General features: G+C 46.2%; 1 protein-coding gene across 1 annotated transcript; it reads left to right on the forward strand.

The window, feature by feature from the left end:
- On the forward strand, positions 1–25,268 carry LOC138570321 (zinc finger protein 84-like). Its single transcript, XM_069649104.1, has 2 exons — positions 1–157; positions 21,922–25,268. The coding sequence occupies exon 2, from the start codon at positions 22,469–22,471 to the stop codon at positions 23,741–23,743; it is 1,275 nt and encodes a 424-aa protein (XP_069505205.1). The 5' UTR covers positions 1–157; positions 21,922–22,468; the 3' UTR covers positions 23,744–25,268.
- The last annotated feature ends 235 nt before the right edge of the window (positions 25,269–25,503 follow it).

A 25,503-nucleotide genomic window follows, 5' to 3' on the forward strand; every position in this document is an offset into this window, starting at 1 on the left:
ACAGGTTAGACACTTCAGCAGATGCTACTGAGCATGCGCCTCAGGGTCTAAGAGCATGCGCAGTACCACGTGTTCAGCCTCCGAGCATGCGCGCTGGAGAGACACGCTCTCCTTCTTTCCCGTCCTTTGCCCGTGGAGGAGAGTCCCGGGTTCCGAGGTAAGAGGTTTAATATTCCCAATTCTAGCGTTTCTTCTGAGTTCTGGGCTAATATATCCGTTTCCCGAGGTTTAAACCGGAGCCTGTCTGCCCCACAAGCCTCTTCCACATATGTTCACACCCCTGCCCTCCCCCTTGACCGCTCTTGCTCCCCCCCCACCCCGGCCGACCCTGCTTCTCCCGCCCCCCCGCGGCTCGTGCTTCTCTCCCCCCCCCCCGCGGCTCGTGCTTCTCCTCGCCCCCCCCCCCGGGGCTCATGCTTCTCCCCCCCCCCCCCGCTGCTCTTGCTTCTAACCCCACCCTCCTGGTGGCTCTTGCTCCCCCCCCCTCCCCTCTTGGTGGCCTCACCCCTGAGTCGATCTCAAGATTCCTAGTCCACATTCCCTCTAAATCCAAATCCACCCTCACTTTTATTATAGTAGCAGGTCCCTCACTGTTTTGCTACCATTCTAGCCCAAAGGTGCTCTGTCTAATGCAGACCTAAAATCTCTGAAAGCACAGAGTGGATTTGGTTCCTGTAATCCTGGTTCTGTTTGCTAAACATCATAATATTCGTTTATTTGGATAGACCCGTGTTTAATCCAATCTCGCACTGGGGCAAAACTTGTTCTTTTTCATCCTACTGACCTAATTCGGCAAGCAAAATAAATGCACTCATTTTGCTGGTAATGTCCAAAAGCGCTTTCAGGTGGTAGTTTACAGGTTTTCTGCCTTTGCAGGTTTTCGCCTATCTCCCTTTTCTTGTATAGGGACTTGTATACTCTCTCGTTATCAGATGGTAGTTTTCAGGGTTCAGCCACTCTCCCTTTTCACGTATAGGGACTTGTATACTCTCTCACTATCAGATGATACATGGCATGGTTCAACCGCTCCCCCTTTTCATGTATAGGGACTTGTATACTCTCTCGTTATCAGATGGTAGTTTTCAGGGTTCAGCCACTCTCCCTTTTCTTGTATACTCTCTCACTATCAGATGATACATGTCATGGTTCAACCGCTCCCCCTTTTCATGTATAGGGACTTGTATACTCTCTCGTTATCAGATGGTAGTTTTCAGGGTTCAGCCACTCTCCCTTTTCACTTATAGGGACTTTTATGCTCTCTCGCTATCAGATGGCACATTGCACGGTTCAGCCGCTCCCCCTTTTCATGCATAGGGACTTGTATACCCTCTCGCTATCAGATGGCACATTGCACGGTTCAGCCGCTCTCCCTTTTCATGTATAGGGACTTGTATACTCTCTCACTATCAGATGGCACATTGCACGGTTCAACCGCCCCCCCTTTTCATGTATAGGGACTTGTATACCCTCTCGCTATCAGATGGCACATTGCACGGTTCAGCCGCTCCCCCTTTTCATGTATAGGGACTTGTATACTCTCTCACTATCAGATGGTACATGGCATGGTTCAACCGATCTCCCTTTTCATGTATAGTTATGTTATGTTTTATACCACGCACCACTACCACCCAGGGGCAGTCTCTAGGCACTCGTGTGACTCTGATAGAAAGAGGGGTGGGGAGATTAGTGGGGATAGGGTGAGAGGATAGGTTCTGAACCAGGTGGAACGGTGTTGTTTTGCATGTGGGTGTTTGTGTGAGAGGCCTTGTGCACTGTAACCATACAGGTAAGATTCAGTGCCTCGGGTGTGCGGTAGTGTTTTGTGATGGTGTTGGTCTGGGTGGGTTTGGTAGTGCTCACTGGTTTGATGGGATCCAGAGTCATGGGTGGCCGTAGCTCTAAGATAATCGTATCTTGGTGTGTAATTGTGTTGATGGTTTTATGGATCACTAGCCTGGGTACCCCGCGTTGCCTGTGTCCTGATCGAGTGGTGTCTCATGTGCCCTGGAGGATGTTGCTCTCGTCCTCTGGTTGGCAAGTCGTCCTGCTGTTTCTTGTTGTGTTTCAGAAGCTCTTGATATTGATTTTCGCTTTGCATCAGATGGAGCTTTTGCAAGTGATGTTCGTTTTTTTCTGCGCGTGTTGCAGTCACTATTTGGCTTCAGCACATTTGAGAAAATGTCCAAGAAAGATTGATTGTGCTCTCTTCTCTTAAATGAACTTAAGTAAACCGTAACCTTGCCATTTCCCATATTTGGAGTGGCGTGATAAAATATTTATTTTCTTTTTAAATTTCCTTTAAAAATGCTTTAATAAACACTTTCAAACTGTATACAGTAGTAATCAATTTCAAAAGAATAACCAACACATTGAACATTTAGCTTCAGACACTTAATGTTGCCTCCTTCTAGTAACTACTGTAGTGAATCTGGGTGAGCATCAGTGAATGAGAGTGTCTACAGAGTGAATTGCTTTGCATCCAAACATATACTCCAATCTTGCTCCAGACAAATGAGGAATCCATGCACATTGTTCAACTGTGTGGATTTATATCGCCGGAAAATCATACACACATATGTACAGCTTTATATATAAAGATGTGGGTGGTTCAGTCTAGGTGTGCTTCAGCATCTGGGGATGCTGGGTGTGAACATAGTATTAATTTTTGGATTGTTTTGTATATTGTGGCTAGCCCAAAGGTCTGTGTAGTGGCGCCAGTTGTGTTGGAGGAGCAGGAAGGGGAATATGGGTTAGTAAGTCAATCGGTTTGTTGGGGCCTCTGGCATATAGTGACTTGCATAGTCTCTCACTATTAGATGTACACTGCATGGTTCAGGCGCTCTCCCTTTTCTTGTATAGGGACGTATGTACTCTCTTGCTATCGGATGGTAGTTTGCAGGATTCAGCCACTCCCCCCTTTTCTTGTTTAGGGACTTGTCTACTCTCTCGCTATCAGGGCTCATATCACAGAATTTCTCATTTGCATACATATCACAAGTCTTTCCTCGCTGTTTCTCCTCCTCATCACCAGCTGATTGGTTGTATGTGCCTCTTATGGCACTGTGACTCCCCTGATACCTTATTGAACGTTAAGTGTTTAGTCCGTGCAATTTAGAGATAATGAGAATTGCCCTTTACCGCTACACGGGTAATTCATTTAGCGGTGCAGCTTCTAACTGATGGCATCAACACCTCATACTTCTCTTTATTACTTGAAAACGGTGCTTAAAATGGATTTGATATATTTGTAAACGATGGTAGCACAGCGTGCCAAAACCCATGACGTCCGCAATAGTCCGTAGACCAATGGCGACGCACATGGAACGTGACATGCGTGATGTCACACAGCAAACATAAATAATTCAACAAAATGGCGTCCGCGTTGAGGAGAGCTTTGAATAATGTGGCCATTGCTACTAGTCTTTACAGGAAGAGCTGAGTTTATACAATGTAATTGTTATTGAAGGGACTTGGAACTTAATCTGGACTGGACTTGGGCAGTCTTGCTAATTGAGTATAATCGATTATTTTTTAGTGGAGAAATACACAGGAGGCTCACTCCTGCTTTGCTCATAACCATTAGTGGTAAGGCTTTATATCATTATCATTACCCATGGATCATTAATGGGAACTTTTGGGATGATTCCTTCATCTCTTCTAGGCTGCGGCGTTATCAACCAAGGGAGAGGCGGTTATATGCACATTAGGTGAGAATTGTCAATTGACGAATTACCAATGGGCTCTGCCAACAGCCATTCAGGTCTCAGCAGCCACTGTTCTGAAATCATGAAATAGTTACTTTTGATATTTGTTTTTTCTGTTATCCACAATATCCAAACTATAAAAGATTGGATTATTAAACCTAACCAATAAAGAGGGGTAACAACACTCGACATATTCAGGTGAGTTGGCCATATAGACAAGCATGTATTACTGAATAATGTTGGTCCCTACATGAGGTACTTGCTTCAGCAGCCTCTCTTAACATACTGTCTAACCACACAATGGGCCTCATTACGACCCTGGCGTTAAGGGTTTAACGGCGCCGTAAAAGGTGTTGGCGCCGTTAAACCCTTAACGCCTGATTATGAGGTCCCTTTGCGGGACCCGACCTTGCCGTTAAAGTAGGGTGCCGCAAAGGGACCTTGGTGCTAAGTACGGTGCCGCAATTTGCGGCACCTTACTTAGCGCCTTCCCCATTCCCATTGAGCCCTATGGGGCAAAAATGGGGAAGGGCCCATGGTGAATGGGGAATTACCGCCCCGCCAACCTTGGAATGGGGCGGTAATTCCGCCATTCACCATGGCGGACCCCGGCATGGACCATGGTGCTAACAGCACCATGGTTTAGCGCCGGGGTCGTAATGAGGCCCAATAAGTCATGTATTGCATGACAATCGCTAGGACTCACTGCACAGAGACAGATTAGCATATAGTTGGAACCTTCCATGCTATGGATGTTAGACATTACGTTTCACTATGGGAAAGCACCTTTTTATTAGCAAACAATTGGTGACGTAATAACTACTGTTTAAAGTGGCCATGAAATTGTAATGGGTTATTTATAACGCTTAATACATGGAGGTTTCTAAGCGCGGACCCGGGGATCGAACCAGTGTTGCTCTGCGTCTGAGGCGAGTGCGTTGCCCCTGAGCTATCCCCCCAAGACTTGTGATTGACTTAGTCGCAACCTGAAGCAAGGCATTTCTAATTATACTATTTGTTTTTCTGCAGGCATAAATGTTGTCGGAAACTATTATTTATTTATTGGTCATTTACAAAGCGCCTTTACACAGAAAAATAGTGTTCCAAAGCCCTTCAAGGCAGGGGAGGGAACAGTGGAAAATGCAGAAAAAAATATTCTTACTAAGCCTTGAGTGTTTTAGAATGAGCAACTGCTATAATAAGGTACAAGCATAGAACACTGTAGAGGACATAAAGTCGGTAGACACAAGAATATAGAACAGGACTGTCGTACGAGGCCTGACAGCATTTCAGAGAGTGTAAGACTGATGCTGTGAATGAGAGAAGAGGGGGGAAGGGACGGGATGGAACGGACAATGACGATCAGGAGAGGAGGGACAGGCAGAGAAGGCAAGCAAGGTGATAAGCAGTCAACAGATCGGATTCACCAGAACATGTGCAGAAGAGTGCAGTGCTGTACAACACACCTAGGCCAGAAGCACTCAAAATCAGTACAGATGGTAGGTGGGCTCCTATCCTGGGACTCCTCTCCCTCTTCTGACTAGATATTAGAGTTAGACTTTGATTTAGCATCCACATTATCCATTTCCATATTTCCTTGGTCAGTAGGTGTTGGGGAGAATGCTCAGAAATGTTCTAATTCCCTTCTACCTTAGAGACCCCCAGCTCTTTTTACTGGATTTTAGGACTTAATTTCTAACATGGAGAGAGGGAGGCTATCCTCCCCACCCCCCCATCTCTCATGTACTTTTCTGTGATTTGGACTCTGTGTTTCTTTTGACTTGGGAGTCTGACAAACTCCATGGGCATCATCTTTACGTTGTGACACACAGCACCTTCAGTGCAGTGCCACAGGGAAGTCTTTCAGATTTCCAAAGGTTTAAATACCTTCTCGTGGATAACTGTTTCCAAGAGCAGTGAAGTGAAATTGACTTTACTTAAATGTATAACTTTCTAGACCCAACACACACTATCTTGGAGGCGTTACTTGGTGTCCCCTTTCTTTAGTTTCCAATGTAACATTTTTATGTTGCCCTTTCTACAATTAATGTCTTGCAGCGGTGGTTTAGTTTTTCCTACCATTGTGTGTTTCTACCGTGGGCTGCAATTGCAGCTGCAGTAAGGCACCAATGAGTGCCCATTTTGTCAGAATGGGCCCAGTCTTCTTTTTTCGCCATTTCTTGTTGGACAGGTCCTTCTTGAGATTTACTCTGCACGCCAAACCAGGTCTGGTCCCTTTCTTCGTTTTGTCTTTGGCAGGATTCACTGGTGAAGCCCGCCTCTGGCTCCAGCGTGTCTGGCGAGGGAGGTGCCTGAAACTACCTGTGCTTAGTCTCTTTGGTTACAGGAATGCACCCAAAGGTGATTGGCTGGCTGTCCTTGGCCTTTAAGAGCCAGATTTGGGAAAACTCCTTCCCAGTACCTTAAGAGGTTTAGGACCCTTAAAAAGACTGATGGTACCACTTGGTCTTACCTGGGTGTGTTACTGTTTGAAAATCTTAGATGACTGGGTCAAGGGTTAAAGGATGAACTCGGGAATAAGAAATCTGTTTTTTTAAACTCTATTTTTGATGCCTGCTCTCCTGAGCTGAGACATAAGTTGGCTGACCTTAAAGGAGAAGGATCCCAAGAAGTTAGCAAAGACTGCTGACTTGTTGGTTGCTAACAAGGCCACTCACAAGGATTCTGGGGCTACTCACAAAAAAGGATGAGGGGAAGCAGCACAAGAAAGATGGAAAAGAGAATTGAAATTCCATCCAACCAAAAGAGGGCCACAAACATAGAAAGGGTAAACCCCATGGGAAACCAGGTCCTCGTACTCATAATGAGGCTCAATATGCTGCATTTTTGTATCAGTAATGTCAAATTAAAACGTTACACAATGTCGAGCTGCACAGGGTATCGGCTATACTACCATTTGCATAGTAACATTCCCTGCAGTGAGGGCACTTCCATCAACTGAACTAAGATTCTGTCCTAGGTATTCATTTTTGTAGAATAGCAAGGGTCTTTACAAATTGGGTGTCCAGTGTGACAGCCTCAAGAACACGCCAACTCTTGAAGACAGTTTAAGGGTTTTTATTATTGACTTTGGAGTAAGGGCCGTTCCTCTCTCTTGTCAAGGGTGGGACGTTCCCTCCCTAGCCAAGGCATCCTTACATTTGCGGTGCTCTTGTGATCAGTATTCCCTACTATCTAAGGTTCTGATTGACTGGTCTTAATGGCCCGAAGACAAACACCCTTTCTGTCTAGGTGATCCCTGACCTATGTTTCTTGATAAATATGGATGCGTGCTGCAGTTGGTCTATCCTTTCTCACCCTTGCACTCTTCACCCTGATGTTCGATTCTTCCTTGCCCTCTCTTCTACTCTCCTGCTTGCTACTCTACCCTGTCTCTCCCTCACACACTCTTCTGTCCCTCCGACGTTCCTCTCTCGCCCTTTCTCTCTCTTGCTATCTTATTCATCCATCTACCTCCACCATCCAATCTTACTCTCCGATACTCCCTCTCCACTCTACTTATGCTCGTCCCTCTCCACACCATTACTACACTCTAGTGAATGGCACAGTCTACCTGCAGCAGGGTAGCTTCTGTAGTGAACACACCATGCCTCTAGCAGAGTAGCTAATATGGGCCTTTCAAAAAGCTATTCACGTTGCAACATTCGTGCCGCTCGCAGCCGACTTCAAAGTGCACTGGTATACCACGGTTGCCTCCCACTCACCGGTTATGCGAAGCTGCTATATTGGCTACGTCCCTCGTGCCAAGGACAATACTCCAAATGCTGTAACTCCTTTCTGCCTCCAGCCGACATGCACAAAGTTTGTAGCCTTTTTCAGTATTCCTGCTAGCTTTCGCTTTTGCTGTAAACCGACCATTTGGAAATAGTTGATCACCATATAACAGGGTGAAGGGCCTTCCCCTCTCACTACCCCATTCAAGTCTGCCACTACTCCTTTGCGATACTTCTGCCACCATGGAAGTTTTGCTCCTCCGTGCCTTTCACCTCTGTCTCCGTGTACTCCCGTCCTCTGCCTTTTATCCTAGTGGGGAAGGGTAATGGGATTCAGGTGTGAGTCATTCTGTGCGAGTGCCTGATTCTGATGTTGAGACAGTTGTGAGTCTGTCTTCCCCATAGCGCTCCGTCTGTGTAGTAGTGTATGTAGGAAAGGGGTAGGGGGTAAAGATCCTAGATAATATTAGGGAAAGTCAGGGAAACAAGCAGGATACTGCATCCCACCTCAAGATGCCTCCCATTCCCCAGGGTCCCATCATCCAGGTGATCCTTGTAAAGACTGGAGGGGGGTGTCTGTACTCCTGCTCTCTATATGGTAGAGGAGAGGCACAGAGGACCCCAGCCAAGATTCTCTATTCAGTAAACGTGAGCGAGCAATCGAGGCCTAGCTTCTCAGGAGGTGATGTGGGCCTGTTTACAGTGTAGTCCCCAAGCACCCACAAAGGAATGTCCACACACTGTATTAGTTAAAACACAATCTTTATATAATTAAGGTTCACGATTATATACACTATCACGAAAACTCACTTTGTACTCGGTTAATCTACAATGGCAAATATTTACAGTTGTACGTGGTACCACAATCACTATTCGATCTCTTTCAAGTGCATCAACTGTACGGTTAAATGTCACACAAATCAGTTAGTAAAGGAAACCAACAATAGATATAGGAGGAAAGCAGTTGGTTAGAACAATAGGCAGAATACTGGTCCTACTACTTAGCCACAGTTCTGTGTGGAGATTCCCCCCCCCCCCACCCCCCAACCTGGGCAACCTGTAGAATAAAGATATATCACAAGCCCAGTCCATATATTGTTCACAAGCGTCTTTTCCAATAGTTCTGCAACCCCAAAGTACCTGGTGTTGTAGAGTTCCTCATCGGGAAATCAACGGCCCTTCTTGAGTGCACTCCCTTTAAGGCAGAAGCCACGGGTTGTCGAACGTCCGCAGATGAACAGGGTGAACTACGCAGTGAAGTGGTAGCTTCGTTCCTACTAGTGCTCGTCGACGACGGAGCGTAGACGTCCTGCAAGGAAGAGGCGTGCGTGGCACCTCGATGTCGATAGTTCAGGACCGCAAAGAGTTTGAACTGTGGACCAGCAAGGGCGTCTAGTCGTCCGGCGTCTGTGGTCTTTAGGTGGTGGGAAACCCACTGACGGATGCTCGTCGGCGACCTCGACTTTCTCCGGCGGGACAAAGTGGTCGACGGTGCAGACGAGAGCGTCCTTGGATCAAATGTTCTTAGGCAACGGGAGCACTGCAGCTCTGGTCGACGGCGGTGACGGACAACTGTCCGGGCGCTTATCCTTGGGATCCCGCGGCAGTCCCTGTCCCTGGTCGGCAGCCTTTCGTAGGTCTGTCTACCAGGTAGCTTTGGAAAAGATCAGCTGGTGCACGATGGTCCCTTGTAGCTCGGGAAGAGGTCTCCTTACCAGGTCCTCTCTGTTAGGACAGTTTTTCTGAAGTCCAACTAAGGGCTTCTTCAAAACCAATCAACTGAGGCAATACAAGACTCCACTCTTAGTATAAGACTGTACCACCTGAGTGCATGGTAGCGTAGGCAGAGCAGCCAGGCTTATTTTAGGAGGAAGAGAGGGCAGTAGATACAGTACAAATGAAATTGTCATACAAAGAAACACAGAAATACTTTGGCCCTCATGAGGACCCTGGCGTTAAGGGTTTAACGGCACCGTAAAAGGTGTCAGCGTTGTTAAACCATTAACGCCGGATTACGAGGTACCTTTGCGGGTCCCGACTTTAACGGCTGGTCTGGACAGTCATTCGTAGGCTGGCTTCCAGGGCTAGCAGTGCACGATGTTCCCTCATAGCGTGGGAAGAGGTTGCCTTACCAGGTCCTCTCTTGAATCTGTTCTTGGAGTCACTGCAGCTTTCAGATCGACAAAGTAGAGCTACAGCAATTCTACTCTTCCAGCAGGGCTTCAAGATTAAGCATCAGTTTCAATGTCCGTTTCAACTTCAGCTTCTAAATGATTTCTAGCAGTGAGAGGCCCCCAGATATACTAGTTGATCTCCCATTCATTCTGGGGTCACTCAGGCAACCAATAATCCAGAAGGGCATTCAGGCAGCCAATCGGGCGCACAGTGTATTCAGGCCATTCACTTTTCTCCAGACACTCACAGCAAGTAAAGTGTATTGGGACAAGTACCCAGCCATTCAACACTCCACACTTAATTCATAACAGTTTTGGGCAGGGCTGTCTCAGTCTTTGGGCCTCATTACGACCCTGGCGGTAAGGGGTTAGCGCCATCGTTAGCTGCGCCGACCCCTTACCGCCAATCACGAGTTCCCTTTCCGCCATGGCGGATTTTACACCTGCTTCTAGCGGGTGTAAAAATCCATGGCGGTAAGGGAACTTGGTGTTAATTACGCCACCGTAATTTACGGTGGCGTAATTAACGCCTTCCCCACTCCCATCATGCCCTATGGGGCAAAAATGGGAATGGGGAAGGGTAAATGGGGATTGGGGATTTACCGCCCCGCCAAGGTCGGAATGGGGCGGTAAATCCCCTTACCGCCATGGTGTTAACGTAGTTAGCACCATGGCGGTAAAGTCACGGCCCTGGCGGTAACTTTCCGCCAGGGTCGTAATGAGGCCCTTTGTGTCACATACCAGATACTATACATCCACAACAAGAAATGCGTATTTGCCACACACTTCATTCATACAGGTCCCACCCCACGGGCGTACCCACAACATACGGTCGTTGGGAAGGCTCCACCAGTCTGGTCGGCACTTCCCCACACTACCATGTATGGTACTTCCATCCAACAGCCTGTCGGGGGGAATTGACAGAGTCGGGGCATCCCGGGACTTCGGGAAAACCAAGGTAACAGGTGATGGAAGGTGAGAGGCCACGGGGGCCATCTTGTCTCCATCAGGAATCCAGAGATTCCAATGACAGTGCCTGGGCATCACAAAATGTAGGATGCTCAGAGCACCTGTCAATTCAGCACAGAGCTGCCACCAGCCCATACCTTGCTCTGTGGGCCACACACAGGTGCCCAATAACATACACGAGGAGTACAGGGTTGTACTCCCACCCATGGGTGCCATAAGGGTATCCCAAGCGTCTGTTAACTGAACCAAAAGAGAGCGCTGCACTGCCAGGAGTCCCACATGAACTCCTGCGCAGAAAACACGACCGAGCACACGATAAAAAGCAATCCAGGATAAGGATATGGAGGCCCGGTCCCTCCGATGCATTTCCAGCATCAAGGAATCCAAAGAGGTCTGACTTGCGCAAATCGGACCAGAATTTATTGCCAACAAGCTCTGGCAAAGTCTGAAATTTGGTGAAAAAAACACAATTTCCGCTCATTTCACTCTGGTCACCCACCGAAACACACCGCCAACAACACATGGCCTACCTTCCGCGTTTCCACAGGTGTCCCGACGAAAATGGTACCTCACATGTGTGGGTGCACCTACCTGGGCGCAAAGGAAAAAGGCTAAATTATTATCTTTTATAGTTTTTCCCCTTCCCTAGGGGCAGATGGGGTAAAACGTACTGCCCTAGGCTTGGGGGAGGGGGGTCCTGCAGCAATATTTCTGGTGGTCCACTTCCCCCCCCACCCTAAGTGGATGGGGCAACTCCTTTAGCCCTCCCTAGGGGCAGATATCTTTAAAAACATATCCTGGTGGCTACTGGGTCCACCGTGGCCACCCTCACCCAAAACTCTGTTTTTTATTTCTTTTATTATTTTTTTGTCCCCCTTCCATGGGGGCAGATGATCACCCATCTGCCCCAGGGTATTTCCCCCATGCTCTGGGGACCAGGGGGAGCTCCCCCACTTCAAACACGAATCCATTGCTGGGCGCGGATCGACCGATCTGCGCCCAGCAATGCTTCAAAAAAGGTGTCCTTGTAAAGGGGAGTGTATCTCCTTTCCAAGGACACCTCCCTCGATCGGAACGGCAAGAACACACTTTGTACTCTGGTAATACTATAATGGCAAATATATACAGCTCTACGTAGTACTACTGCACCCACAGCTGACAGCCCCAAATAGCATACAAATTGGTTTGTAAGATGAATCCACAATAGACAACAGAAAGAATGCAAGTTAAATCAAGCAATGGCAGAATACTGGGTCCCTACCGACTGGACACAGTTCTGTGCGAGGATACTGGGCAACCTGTAAATAAAGCGTATTTAACAAGCCCAGTCCAATTTTATGCTCAATATAGTCTCGAGTCCTTCTAAAGGGTTCCATGACCCCAGAGTATCTGTTTACGTAGAGTTTTTCGGTGAGTCATTGACAGGCCTTTCCTGAGTGCACTCCCTTTCAGGCAGGAGCCGCGGATCGTCGAGAGTCGTGAAGAAAAGGGTGAACACTGTCGTTGCGGCAGCAGCTTCGGTTCTTGTGGTGCTCGTTGACGATCGGTCGAAACCGTCCCGCAAGCTGAGGCGTGCAGTGCACTTCGACAACGAGTGTTCGTTGCCACAAGAGTTGATGAAGAGCTTTGGCCTAGCAAGGGCGTTATCCGGCATCTCTGCGGTCTTTGGGTGGCAGAAAACCCACCGGCGAATTCTCATTGGTCGTCGGCGGCTTTGGCTTTCTCCGGCAGGACGAAAGTGGTTGGCGAAGATGAGCAAGGGAGTCCTTGGATCAAATGTTCTTAGGCAAAGGAGCACTGCGCTCCAGTCGGCGGCAACGGTGGTCGACGGTGATGGACTTCAATGTCCGGGCACTTCTCTTTGTGATTCTGCGGCGGTCCCCCTCATCGGTCGGCAGCCTTTCAAGGGTCTGACGTTCAGGGAGCTTTGGCAAAGATCAGCTGGTGCACAATGGTCCCTCGTAGCTCGGGAAGAGGTCTCCCAGCCAGTTCCTCTCTTGGATCAGTTCTCGGCAGCTTTCAGATCTACAAAGTAGAGCAACAGCAATTCTTCTCTTCCAGCAAGGCTTCAAGATTAAGCATCAGGAAAAGAGAAGGGGGATAGCTCCTACTACTGTTGCTCCCCCAAAAGGAGTGGCCACCCCACCTGGCTCCCTAATTACCAGGGCAACGCTACCCAGATTCAGTGGGTGTCGCACTTGTGTCTTCAGCACTTGCGGCTGCTGATTATAAGTCTGGTATTGCCCCCAAGGATACGCATGGTTCTCGTACCCTTGGTCCTTGGAGCCTTTGGCCCTGTTGCTGTGGCCCATAAATATACCCCACCCCACCCCACCTATTCCTGCACTTACTTGCAAAATGCCCTCACCTTAATTCCAACATTAAGACGATCCAAACCCTCCTCCCCTTGCTCCCTGAAATCCCCCTCTTCCCTGCCGAGGCCCTCATTGCTGCCACTGTTGGCCTGGGTACTGTTGCACCCAACCCCACTGTCCTTGTTCTTCTTCCACAGAGAGTGTTGCGATAGTGGCACTCACAACTTGCTGTGTACTCTCTGTTCCCTCCACCTATACATGCGTCGGCACAGGTACATGAACTGCCACTTTTGCTCATTTATTCTCCGCCAACTTTGCTTCATCTCCCTAACACCTTTTGGGCTGTTTCCCCTCACCCGCTCCTTAATCCTTTTACAATGATGCACTATTATACTCTGTAGTTCCGGCCATCCCATCCCTTCGCTTCAATGCCCACAATCTTATCCAATGCCTTCTGCACTTCCTTCGGCAAACCCCTCTTTACGATGAAATAGAAGAATGGTATTGATTGATCCCACGGCCTTCTCATCTCCACTCTCCACTTCTCCAGCATATTAAGAATAAATCCAGCTGGGTCCTCATCACCCTTGTTATACTGCATCAAAGACTGCAGATTGGGAGTGTCTGGAAAGGCTGTGCGTAGTGCATCCCACACCAATGCTCTGACTCCATTGAATGACGCCCCATCATGTGCAATGTCCCCCAAGGTTACTCCCAGGTATTCATCCTTAACTCATACGTCTCCAGCTTGATTCCCCAATTATGGCAACTGTTAAGCTCTTAAGATCCCCTATTGTCAGGGGCACCCCTGCCGTTTGTTTTTCGTAATTACCCTTGCTGTGAGCTGTGGGAGGACCTTCATTAAATTATTCTTATCCATTTGGGGCCAGGGCACATACTGTGTCCTCCCTTCCCCTTTGTGTATGAGGAGCATCTGCGTTTTTGCCCTACTACCCCCACCCTTCTTCGCAACCTCTCCTTTTTTTATCAATGCCAGTACTGTTCCTCAACTTGCCTCCTACTCATATACCTTCTACTTGGCGGTAATTTTTGGCCGCCTCTTCACCCCAACCTTCATCTTCACTCTGGTTTCTTCGCTGAACATGCCAGCATCCCCTCCCAACACTGTGTTCTCCTCCCCCAGGATAATCCACGCACGTGGGCCCTTTCCCTTCTCAACTCCTACACGTTTTATACCTTCAATGTCCATCTTGAGCAATATTTCCCCTGATTTCCACTCTCCCGATCCCTCTCTTAATATACTTATATCCCTTCCTATTTCTGGGGATGTCTGCAACCTTTGCAGCTCTGCTAGGAAACTTGTCAACCTATCCTGAAACTCCCTAGACCTGTACACCGTTGATACTGGTACTTCAGGCGGGTGGGTATATGAAGGTGGGGGAGCGGTAGCCTGTAATGTTGCTGACACTGCAGGGGCCCTACTATGGTGGGAGGGGTCCTTATCATAGCGGGTACATAGCTTGGATTAGTGTACCCTTCTGCGGGATATGGTCTCAGGGGATTTAATCCCCTAGTCCCTACCTGTGCCCCACCTCCCCCTTCTCCTTTTCTGCACTTCTTTGTTCTCTCTGCGCCACCGCTCCATTTCCTTGATCCTCTGCAACTTCAAACATACGCCAGAGGTTGAATCTCTTTTCTCTTCTGTAGCTGCCTCCCCTTATATTTTGCTACCAAAAATGTGGACATGTTTTCCAAAATGCTCTTGTTATAGAAACCCTGCCCTAGCCATGGGCAGGGCCCCCCCCTTCTCCTGTCCGCAATCCACTGCTTCTGATATTTGGCCACCCTGTCAACAGTGGCAGGGCCTTATTCATATGTTTTATTGGTAATGCTCCCCCATGCTAGTGACATCTTGCTCTTACTAAACCCGCAATGTCCCTCTAACATGCTGCACATCCCAAAATGGCTGCTGTGCCGTTAGCGTCCCAGTTGCTAGGCAACCAGGCCCGCTGCTGATGCGCTTCCTTTGGTGGATCCTGCTATATCCCCGACCCTAAGGGCGCCGGAAGGGGAGAGCCAGCACATCCCCCAAGGGACATTAAATACGGCTTCTCGTCCTGTGCCTGCATCTCTAAAAAGCCACAGAAGCCTGGAGGGGCAGGACCCCACTCTGGCCGTGACCGTCGCCTGCTCGATTCAGCCGAGACGTGATGATTGAGCTCCATAGACACCACCCCGGCCCTGGTATGCAGAATCGCTGCTCACTCACCTGCATCCAAGCTGATCCACTTCAATTTGATTGCCTGCAGCCTTTATTTGACCCTTTTTCGTTCGATGTCCGACTCCTGCACGAGAAGCCATCCCAAAATGGCTGCTGCGCCATTAGTGTCCCAGTTGCTAGGCAACCAAGCCCACTGCTGATGCGCTTCCATTGGTAGATCCTGCTATTTCCGGAACCTCAGGGCGCCGGAAGGCGAGATCCGGCACTTCTCCCTAAGGCCCCCTTCACAAGGCACGCTCCTGTCCTTGCTTGTCAGCGCCTACGGCGCCAAGAGCCCAGTGACGCTGCCTGATCACTACACGTCTAAAACAAGTAAGCGCCTGCCCAATTATACTCGCAGCGCCAATGCTCGACTCACTCCTGCGACTACACAGGCCACAGTGTATTCCCAATGTCCAGACAAACAGAACAGTACCGGGCCATATGAACATTAAACCCAGACTTCACTCCTAGCCTACTTAAGAACTCTGTACTATGTTGCAAACAATTATCTAGCACCAGCCCTTCACTATAGCTCGTTGCGCAATCTGATTTAGCCTAATTGCTATAAATTGATGCTCAAGTTGATCTATTTTCATAACGTGATGCTCAAGTTGATTTAGCCTAGAAAAATCCAACCTGAATATCTGAGAAGTAACTAACCTAGACATATCCTCTGCCGAACTCCTATCCTCCAAAATCCCACTGTCCAGCTCCAGAACTATACTTGCCCACCTGGTATACAGACCCACATGCGCAATCACCTCCTTCGAGGAGGACATCTCCCACCTTCTAACCTCTAACACTAAACCAGGCTCCCTAATTATATTGTTGGGCGACTTCAACCTTGGCCTTCAAGACCCTAATGACTGAAACGCATCCTTGATTAATGACACTATCACACACTTAGGCCTGACACAACGCATTAACACACCTACACACACTAAAGGTAGAACTCTAGATTGGCTGGCCAACGTCAATTGTGACATCTCTGACATTATACCCTGCGCTTGGTCAGACCACCACCACCTTATCAGCTTCACTAAGCCTATAAGTACACAAAAAGGCCCACCCCACTGCAATCCCTAGCAAGGAACAAACGTAATATAACCATTAAGATGTCGAAGAGGGGTTTTGTGAATACACTGTAGAGTGTCAGGGATACACATGATCCTTCAGGGACTCCACAAGTGACTGGAGAGGGTTCAGCAGTGACAGTAGGGGAGCAGACCCTATTGTCCAGGAAGGAGGTGATCCCGGCTGTAGCTTTGTCTGAGAAGTGGGCAGCAGTTTTAAGGTGGCAGCATAAGATTTGGTGATTTACTAAATCAACGCTGCGGAGAGATCTAGCATGAGTAGTATTCAACAGGTATGATATTCTGCTACATGTATCCTCGTACTGTACATATGCTTTTGTTTTTTACCACTGTGTAACCCGGTCCCTTATACTGTTGTACTGCATCTTCTTATGTTATTTATCTGTTTGTGCAACTTTCTGTAATCCTGATGCTCCAAGACATGCGCCCAGTTACCTTGGGGTTCGGCCGCGCTATACAAATAAACAAAACAAAGAGAGTTATTGTGATTGTGTATATAACCTTGAACCATAATTATATAAAGACTGTGTTTTCGCTAATACAGTGTGTGGACATTCCTTTGTGGGTGCTTTGGGACTACACTGTACGTAAGAACCAGCCTGCATCACCTCCTGAGAAGCTAGGCCTTGATTGCTCGACCATAGCTACCGAATAGAGAATCTTTGCTGGGTTCCTCTGTGCCTCTCCTCTGCCATATAGAGAGCAGGAGTACAGATCCTACCGCCCCCCCCCCCCTGGAATTAGTTGTGTAACCATTGCGATGGAGTGGTTTTCACCCTATAGGTAAACTGAGAAGAGAAAGGGTAGAGCGTGTCATTATGCTCCTGTAACATTGATGGGGCCCAGCTATTTTGGCTGTTTCTCCAACTATCCATGTAGCGATGTATGGGTCTGTTTAGACCACACCTACAAAACTGCTTTTACAAATGCAAAAAAAGAGATCTTCAATACCAGAATACACAATGCCAAATCAGGCACAAAAGAGTTATTCTCCATCCTAAGGGAACTGGACTCTCCCATGCCCCACACCGATGACTACATCAAGGGCAAAACTTGGTTTAACAACATCCAACCAGCGCACTCTAACAAAATAGCTCTCTTGCAAGCCAAGATAGAATCTAAAAAATCCAACCTCGCTACCAAAGACCATGAAAGCTACACATTCAGCCCACCCATCACCAATTGCCTTCCGTTCCATTTCTCACCAGTCAGAGGACGAAGTAATCAATATAATTGCTAGCCTAAAACCATCCAATTGTCTAGGTGACCTATGCCCTGCTTCAGTAAGGATGGCGCCAAAGACCTAGCCCCATTTATCACCACCCTGATCAACTCCTTGTTTAAAAACACAGTAGTCCCACACAACCTCAAAGAGGCATGGGTCCTACCTCTACTTAAAAACCCAATCTTGACCCTAATATGCCCACAAACTACAGGTCCATCACGACTGTCCCCTTTCTCCTAAAAATAATAGACAGAGTAGCCTACCTCCAAATACAACAGCATTTGGAAGACAACAACCTTCTAGGTCTGCGACAATCTGGCCCGTCGCAAAACACTAGACCCCAGGTACCAATCCTTTACCATTGACGGCAACATCCTAAAAGTGTCTAAAGAAGTCAAAACACTGGGCGTGTATCTTGACCCAACTCTCTCCTTCAAAAAAACAAATTAACGATGCTATTTCATCTACAGCATACACCAATAAATTTATCAACGCTTGCAAACCTTTCTTGTCCACCAATAGTCACCTCACACTGGCCAGAGCCATCATATTGTCCAAATTGGACTATTGTAACACTTACTCCACGAACCATAACCTGAACAGACCACAGGTACTCCAAAACAATGCTCTTAGATGCGCCTTCAATCTCCCACTCGGGGCCCACATCTCCTCCTTTAGAAAGGAATTCCACTGGCTCCCTATCCGTGAGAGAATTAAACTATGAGCACTGGTCATCACGCACAAATGTATCCACCTGACTGCCCCACACTACCTATCGGACAAATCCACGAGACAGATTTCCACCAGACGAACCAGATCCCCATATCTACACCAACTCAACATCCCAAGGTACAACCTGAAAACAGCTGGGGGAGTTTGCTTTTCTGTGCTAGCAGCAAAATCCTGGAATGCTTTACCTATGACTATCAGGGCTGACACCTTGTTCTGGTCATACCGAGCCAAGGTAAAGGAACTACTCTCAACTCAACAATAGCACTTAGCGAACCATGAGTAATTATCCTGCACCTAGGTATTTGTATTTATTTTATTTATAAAGCGCATCAGGCTCCAGGGCATCCTGGCGCATCACTTAGTTACAGGCATGGTACAAGACAGAAGCATTTGAATTGAATATACAGAAATATACAAATAATACAGGGAATATACAAATGTACAAAAGCAGAAATATACAAGTAATACAGGGAATATACAAATGTACAAAAGCAGGTTATAACAATAGGCAGTTAGTGCTATAGTTTATGACTCTAAGGTAGAGTCATGGTGAGTCGTGGATAGACAACCAGGCTTTGGGTTTGCGCTTGAAGGCTGGGAAGGAGGATTCAGCTCTAAGGAGATTAGGTAGCGAGTTCCATAACTTGGCAGCTAGGACTGGGAAGCTACGTCCACCCGATCTCTGGAGGTTGAAGCGCGGGATGTCAAGGCAATTGGTTTGGGCACTTCTGAGTGGTCTCGCAGCGGTATGTAATGTAAATCTGCTGGCTAGGTAGCTCGGGGCTTGGTTGGCGAGGCTTTTGTGTGTGAGCAAAAGTGCTTTAAGAGAGACTCTTTGGGAGACTGAGAGCCAGTGGAGATTCCGTCTAGAGTCTGAAATGTGAAGGTTCCTAGGAATGTTAAGAGCCGTACTGATTGTGTTGTTTTGGATGATTTGTAGTTTTTTGATATTGCATTGGTTGGTGCCTAGATAGAGGGCCTTGCAATAATCAATTTTGGATAGGACCAGGGTCCTAGCTAGTGTAGTGCAGTTGGCTGGTGAAAGGAATGGGTGGCATGCTGTGATGAGCTTGCCTGTGTAAGATGCTGCAGATGATACGTCTGGATAGTGAGAGTGTGGAGTGAATGTAGATATCAAGCGTTTTAGTATCCTTGGCCACTTTGATGTTACCATCAATGGTGAAGGATTTAAATGATGGGTCAAGTTTGCTAAGTCTTTGGTGGGAGCCAAGGATGAGGAGCTTTAAGCACAATTCATGCTGCGCCATCCAGGCCTGAATGACTTGATAAATGGCGTTGATGGCCAGGGAGTCAGTTTTGTGGTCTCCTGTGATGGGGATACGAATGTGGGTGTCATCGGCATAGTTGGTATATGTGACGCCCAGTAGATCCAAGATGTCGAAGAGGGGTTTTGTGAATACACTGTAGAGTGTCGGGGATACACATGATCCTTGAGGGACTCCACAAGTGACTGGAGAGGGTTCAGCAGTGACAGTAGGGGAGAAGACCCTATTGTCCAGGAAGGAGGTGATCCAGGCTGTAGCTTTGTCTGAGAAGTGGGCAGCAGTTTTAAGGTGGCGGCATAAGGTTTGGTGATTTACTAAATCAACGCTGCGGAGAGATCTAGCAGGAGTAGTATTCAACAGGTATGATATTCTGCTACATGTATCCTCGTACTGTACATATGCTTTTGTTTTTTACCACTGTGTAACCCGGTCCCTTATACTATTGTACTGCATCTTCCTATGTTATTTATCTGTTTGTGCAACTTTCTGTAATCCTGATGCTCCAAGACATGCACCCAGTTACCTTGGGGTTCGGCCGCGCTATACAAATAAACAAAACAAAGAGAGTTATTGTGATTGTGTATATAACCTTGAACCATAATTATATAAAGACTGTGTTTTCGCTAATACAGTGTGTGGACATTCCTTTGTGGGTGCTTTGGGACTACACTGTATGTAAGAACCAGCCTGCATCAGCTCCTGAGAAGCTAGGCCTTGATTGCTCGACCATAGCTACCGAATAGAGAATCTTTGCTGGGTTCCTCTGTGCCTCTCCTCTGCCATATAGAGAGCAGGAGTACAGATCCTACCGCCTCCCCCACCCCCCCGGGAATTAGTTGTGTAACCATTGCGATGGAGTGGTTTTCACCCTATAGGTAAACTGAGAAGAGAAAGGGTAGAGCGTGTCATTATGTTCCTGTAACATTGATGGGGCCCAGCTATTTTGGCTGTTTCTCCAACTATCCATGTAGCGATGTATGGGTCTGTTTAGACCACATCCCCCCTCCACTTTATCCCCCACTTTGGATCGGAGGGCTGGGGTCCAGACAGGACTGAAACCAAAAATGTCTTAAAATGTTCTTAGAATTGCAACCCATGATTATCTACTTGTCTGTGGTCGAGATCTATCTGAAGAGTATTATAGCAGCCTGGCTCTGGAACACTTCACGGGCCGTTGACTAGTGCATTGTCTGTGCGTATCACCATGATGCCGACCATTACAACATTGACGCCAGGAATGACTGAGCTCCCTGCGGTTGCATGGCAATGCTTATAATCGACAAGGGGAGACGCACGTTAGAATCTTCTTACCACAGCAACGAGCTATAGCAGATTGGTACCAACTTTGAGTCTTATGTGTGTGGTTAATTCACCGCTCTAGGGTTTAGAGCATTGTGGGTCTGCAGCACCCTTCATCATTCAGCTCCCTGCACTGATAGCTTGCACTTGACCGGTACTTCCACCGCCGTCCATATGGGTTGGGTATATTCCCCTACACTACAATGAAGGAGGACTCTTCTGAGAATTCGTACGAGAATAGAGGAGTTTCATCACCCCTTGAACCTAAATTAATAAAATTAATATGATAATAATGGGTAGACCTAAATGGTGACCAGTTGTTTTTCCACCACTTGTGTCTCGTTTCAGCACCAGGCTGCCATTACAGGAGCACTACAGTGTTAAAGCCATGACCCGCCTTTCATTGTAAGTAGGGAATATTGAGAGTTTAAACCAGAGCACTTGTCAACTGCTCCTGAGGCCAAAACACCTTTGTGTTGACAATCCAAGAATGAGTAGTGTGAACTGTGTACTACTGCACTTGTTTGACTAACCTGACATAGAGCCCCATTCAAGTGTTGGGCAGTAGGCCTTTGATTTCTTCACTCTGTATTTTAGTCCGGACCGTATGTACATGTAATATATTTCACAATGTATATCTGTGTCGCTAGTTTTATGTTTTTGTGAACTTGTCACTGTATGTTGCCATTTTGAAATAATGAATGTGCACTGTTCCATACAGACATGTCTTGACATAAATTGAATGTGAATCATCCAGAGAATAATGTAAGGGGTCTATAATATATTATTAGTATATGTCTAGTTCTTTGTTTACACAGCTGACATGTGGGCCATTTCTCAGACATCAGTGACCACACACCACCACAGTGTGTTAATGATGGCTGTGGGATTGTGGTTCGCTCCTTTATTGATTGATGTGCCAAGGCATGGTGTGGGAATGGTCAATGGGTCACAGGGCTCTTGACATCTGTGTTAATCCTTGCCATGATATTGAGGGCACCTTACTCTATCCATTTAACTCAGTGTCCATAAATTTCAGTAGAAGTTCAGAATTTCATGAGCCGAAAAGTGCCTTTTTGCTTTTTCAATTTTTTTATTTGAAACAAGAAATGAGTATTTATCACTTATGGAACATTAACCCTGTCTTTCATTTTCTTTCAAACAGGGCAAAGAAGCAGAAACCATGGAAAACAATGAAATGGTTTTAAAAGAAGTTGTGTCTTGGCTGTGACAAGTCTCTCAGGACATAGAGCCATCTAATGGCAGTCCACTGAATCTATGTTGGAGAGAGTATGAATGAACAGTGGAGATGCGGCAGTGCATGTTCATGCATTGCACCACATTCAGTATGAAAAAGGTGCTTAACACCAGCTTTGGACTTGATGTTACAGTATCAATGGCACCGCTGCTGTGGTGCTAGTCGGTAGTAGTTGATGTTCCAGTGGCATCTGGCAGTGATTAACACCCAATAAACTGGACCGTAAGGCTAGAAACTACGTTCTGGACATGGAAAGGTTACAAGCTCAAGCTTTCTTTTATTTTCAGACTTGCCTGCTCTGGCCGAGGATTGCGGTTATTTCTTGACTTTCACGTGTGCAAAAATGCACCAGACCTGGTGAGACTAACCGAGAGATTCAGATCATTATGTACATATTTTAATTGGACAAGGAGATCCTTACCAAGAAATTGCTATTTAAAAAAATACCCTCACAATGGAGTTACCCTTTGAATTTTCTGAATGTGAAGCAACTTTCAATGAAACGGGTTATTTATGGCAACATCAGAGATTACTCACCAAAGAGAAGGAACATAAACGTTTTGTAAGCTACAATGCTTTTACAGAAACAAATAATGTAATGATTCATCATAGAAATCACACTAGGGTGAAACCATACTCGTGTTCTGAATGTGATAAATCTTTCAAATCAAAGGGTGCACTTGTCATACACCAGAGAACTCACACTGGGGAGAAACCATACTCCTGTTCTGAATGTGGCAAGTCTTTCAAACAAAAGGGAGCACTTGTGATACATCAGAGAACTCACACTGGGATGAAGCCATACTCATGTTCTGAATGTGATAAGGCTTTCAAGCAAAAGAGTGAACTATTGAGTCACCAGAGAAGTCACACTGGGGAGAAACCATACTCATGTTCTGAATGTGGTAAGGCTTTCAGGGGAAGTAGCCACCTTGTGAAGCATCAGAGAACTCACACTGGGGAGAAACCATACTCATGTTCCGAATGCGATAAGTCTTTCATTACGAGGAGTAATCTTTTGACACATCAGAGAAATCACACTGGGGAGAGACCATACTCCTGTTCAGAATGTAATAAGGCTTTCAGACGAAATGATCAACTTGTCGTGCATCAGAGAAATCACACTGGAGTAAAACCATATTCCTGTTCTGAATGTGATAAGTCTTTCAAACAAAAGGGTGCACTTGTCTTACATCAGAGAAATCACACTGGTGAGAAACCATACTCTTGTTCTGAATGTGATAAGTCTTACAAAGAAAAAGGTACACTTGTTTTACATCAGAGAACTCACACTGGGATGAAGCCATACCCATGTTCTGAATGTGATAAGGCTTTCAAGCAAAAGAGTGAACTATTGAGTCATCAGAGAACTCACACCAGGATGAAGCTATTCTCATGTTCTGAATGTGATAAGGCTTTCAAGCAAAAGGGTGCACTTGTCATACATCAGAGAACTCACACTGGGATGAAGCCATACCCGTGTTCTGAATGTGATAAGGCTTTCAAGCAAATGAGTGAACTAGTCAGTCACCAGAGAAATCACACCGGGGAGAAACCATACATTTGTCCTCAATGTGATAAGGCTTTCAAGGGAAGTGGTCAACTGGTGAAGCATCAGAGAATTCACACTGGGGGGAAACCATACTCCTGTTCTGAATGTGATGAGGCTTTCAACAGAAATTATCAACTTGTCATACATCAGGGAAATCACATTGGCGTGACACCATAAACATGTTCTGAATGCAAAAAGTATTTCAAGCAAAAAGGGTAACTACGGCTGCAACATAGAAATTGCTCTTACATGTTCTCTAAATGATAATCACACTGGTGAGAAATCATACTCATGTTGTGAATGACACATCAGATAAATCACACTCCTGCATCCTCACGAGCTTGCCCGCTTGTCGATCTCCACTCGCGGGCCGTCTGTCGACTCACCTCGACCATCTGTTGTACAGATGCAATACACCCGGGTGACCCAGTGATTGTATCACGGCCATTGAGAAGATCTCCGGAGGAGTTAAGAGTATCCTCCCTTTCATTTTCCAAACAATTGGACTTATTGGATTGGAGTTCCACAACTAGCTCAGCAAGTAGCTGCGCAGTAATCCTTACCTGGACACTGTCAACTCCTACGGCAGTGGTTCCAGACAACCAAACAAGAAGCAATGGATTGCTTCTCTCCTTTTGTGTTAAGAATGTAATATTTATCTCCTGATGAAGACATTACTTAAATAACGTAAACACATTGAAACCAGTAGAGAAATCTGAGATGAGGTTGCATTCGAAGATCTCTGGGACCCATCTCAACTGCTGACCACTTATATAATCTCCTGTGGCCATGCGCTTTTGATTGCACATTTTTTGTATAACAATTAAATTGATGATGAATTGTTTGCCATGACTTTTATAGGTTTTTATCTTATACCCATTGTTGTTTGGTATGAGTGGATTGATGTATGCTGGATGTATGTGGATGAATGGTTGAATGATTTAACGGTATGAACTTTATTCAATTGATGTGATCTTAATTTTCTTGCTATTTAAAACTATTTCCCAAGTGCAGATTAAATCGTGATTCAATTCATATAATAGAAAAAATGTATCAGGTCTAATAAAATCCTTTGATACTGGATCTTTAAATTGTACCCTCTGGATTTTCTTTCTGAAACTAACTTTCATTACGAGGAGTCATCTTTTGACACATCAGAGAAAGAACACTGGTGAGAAACTGTACTCCTGTTCTGAATGCGATAAGGCTTTCAAACAAATTGTGCACTTGTCATTCATCAGAGAAATCACACTGGGTCGACACCATAAACATGTTCTGAATGCAAAAAGTCTATCAAGCAAAAAGGTTAACTAGGGCTGCAACAGAGAAATTGCTCTTACATGTTCTCTATATAATAAACCTTCCATACGTAGTGAGAAACTTGTGATACATCAGAGAATTTACACTAGGGGTTTCAAGCTAAAGCCTGATCTATTCCTACATCACAAAAAAATCACACAGGGTGACGCCATATAAATGTTCTAAACAAAGACTTTCATGGAAATCCATGACCTGTGGCGAAAAGCGGAATTCATAAAAGCTGTTGACATATGGACAATTTGGATGCCCAAAACCTCCACAACTTACAATGTCTCCTTCACTGAGCCCTACTGTTTTTGGAGGATAATGTTACTAAACCTTATTATCAGACCGGTACTTTTTGAAGTATGATGTTTGTATAGAATAAAAGGAAAGTGTGTTATTTGGTTTGCCCTGTTGTAAGGTCTTTGTATGGTACAAGTTCAACAATTAAATTGTCTCTATATTTTTACAAGTAATTTATAACTAACCAATGAAGTGATTTCTGAAATGTGTATTACACAGAGCATATTATCTCGCAACAATTCATGATTGAGGAAAGACAAAAACAAGCAAGCCTACATGTGCATTGGTTTCACATCTCAGGTGTATCCTTAGGGGTGGGTGGGGGTTCGGGT

This window comes from Ambystoma mexicanum, chromosome 2q, assembly GCF_040938575.1.
Source record: "Ambystoma mexicanum isolate Mex_15411 chromosome 2q, UKY_AmexF1_1, whole genome shotgun sequence".
Taxonomy (NCBI): Eukaryota; Metazoa; Chordata; class Amphibia; order Caudata; family Ambystomatidae; genus Ambystoma; species Ambystoma mexicanum.

Bases quoted from the DNA above. Each gene is read 5' to 3' on its own strand.
- LOC138570321 (XM_069649104.1), top strand. From the start codon at position 22,469: ATGGAGTTACCCTTTGAATTTTCTGAATGTGAAGCAACTTTCAATGAA.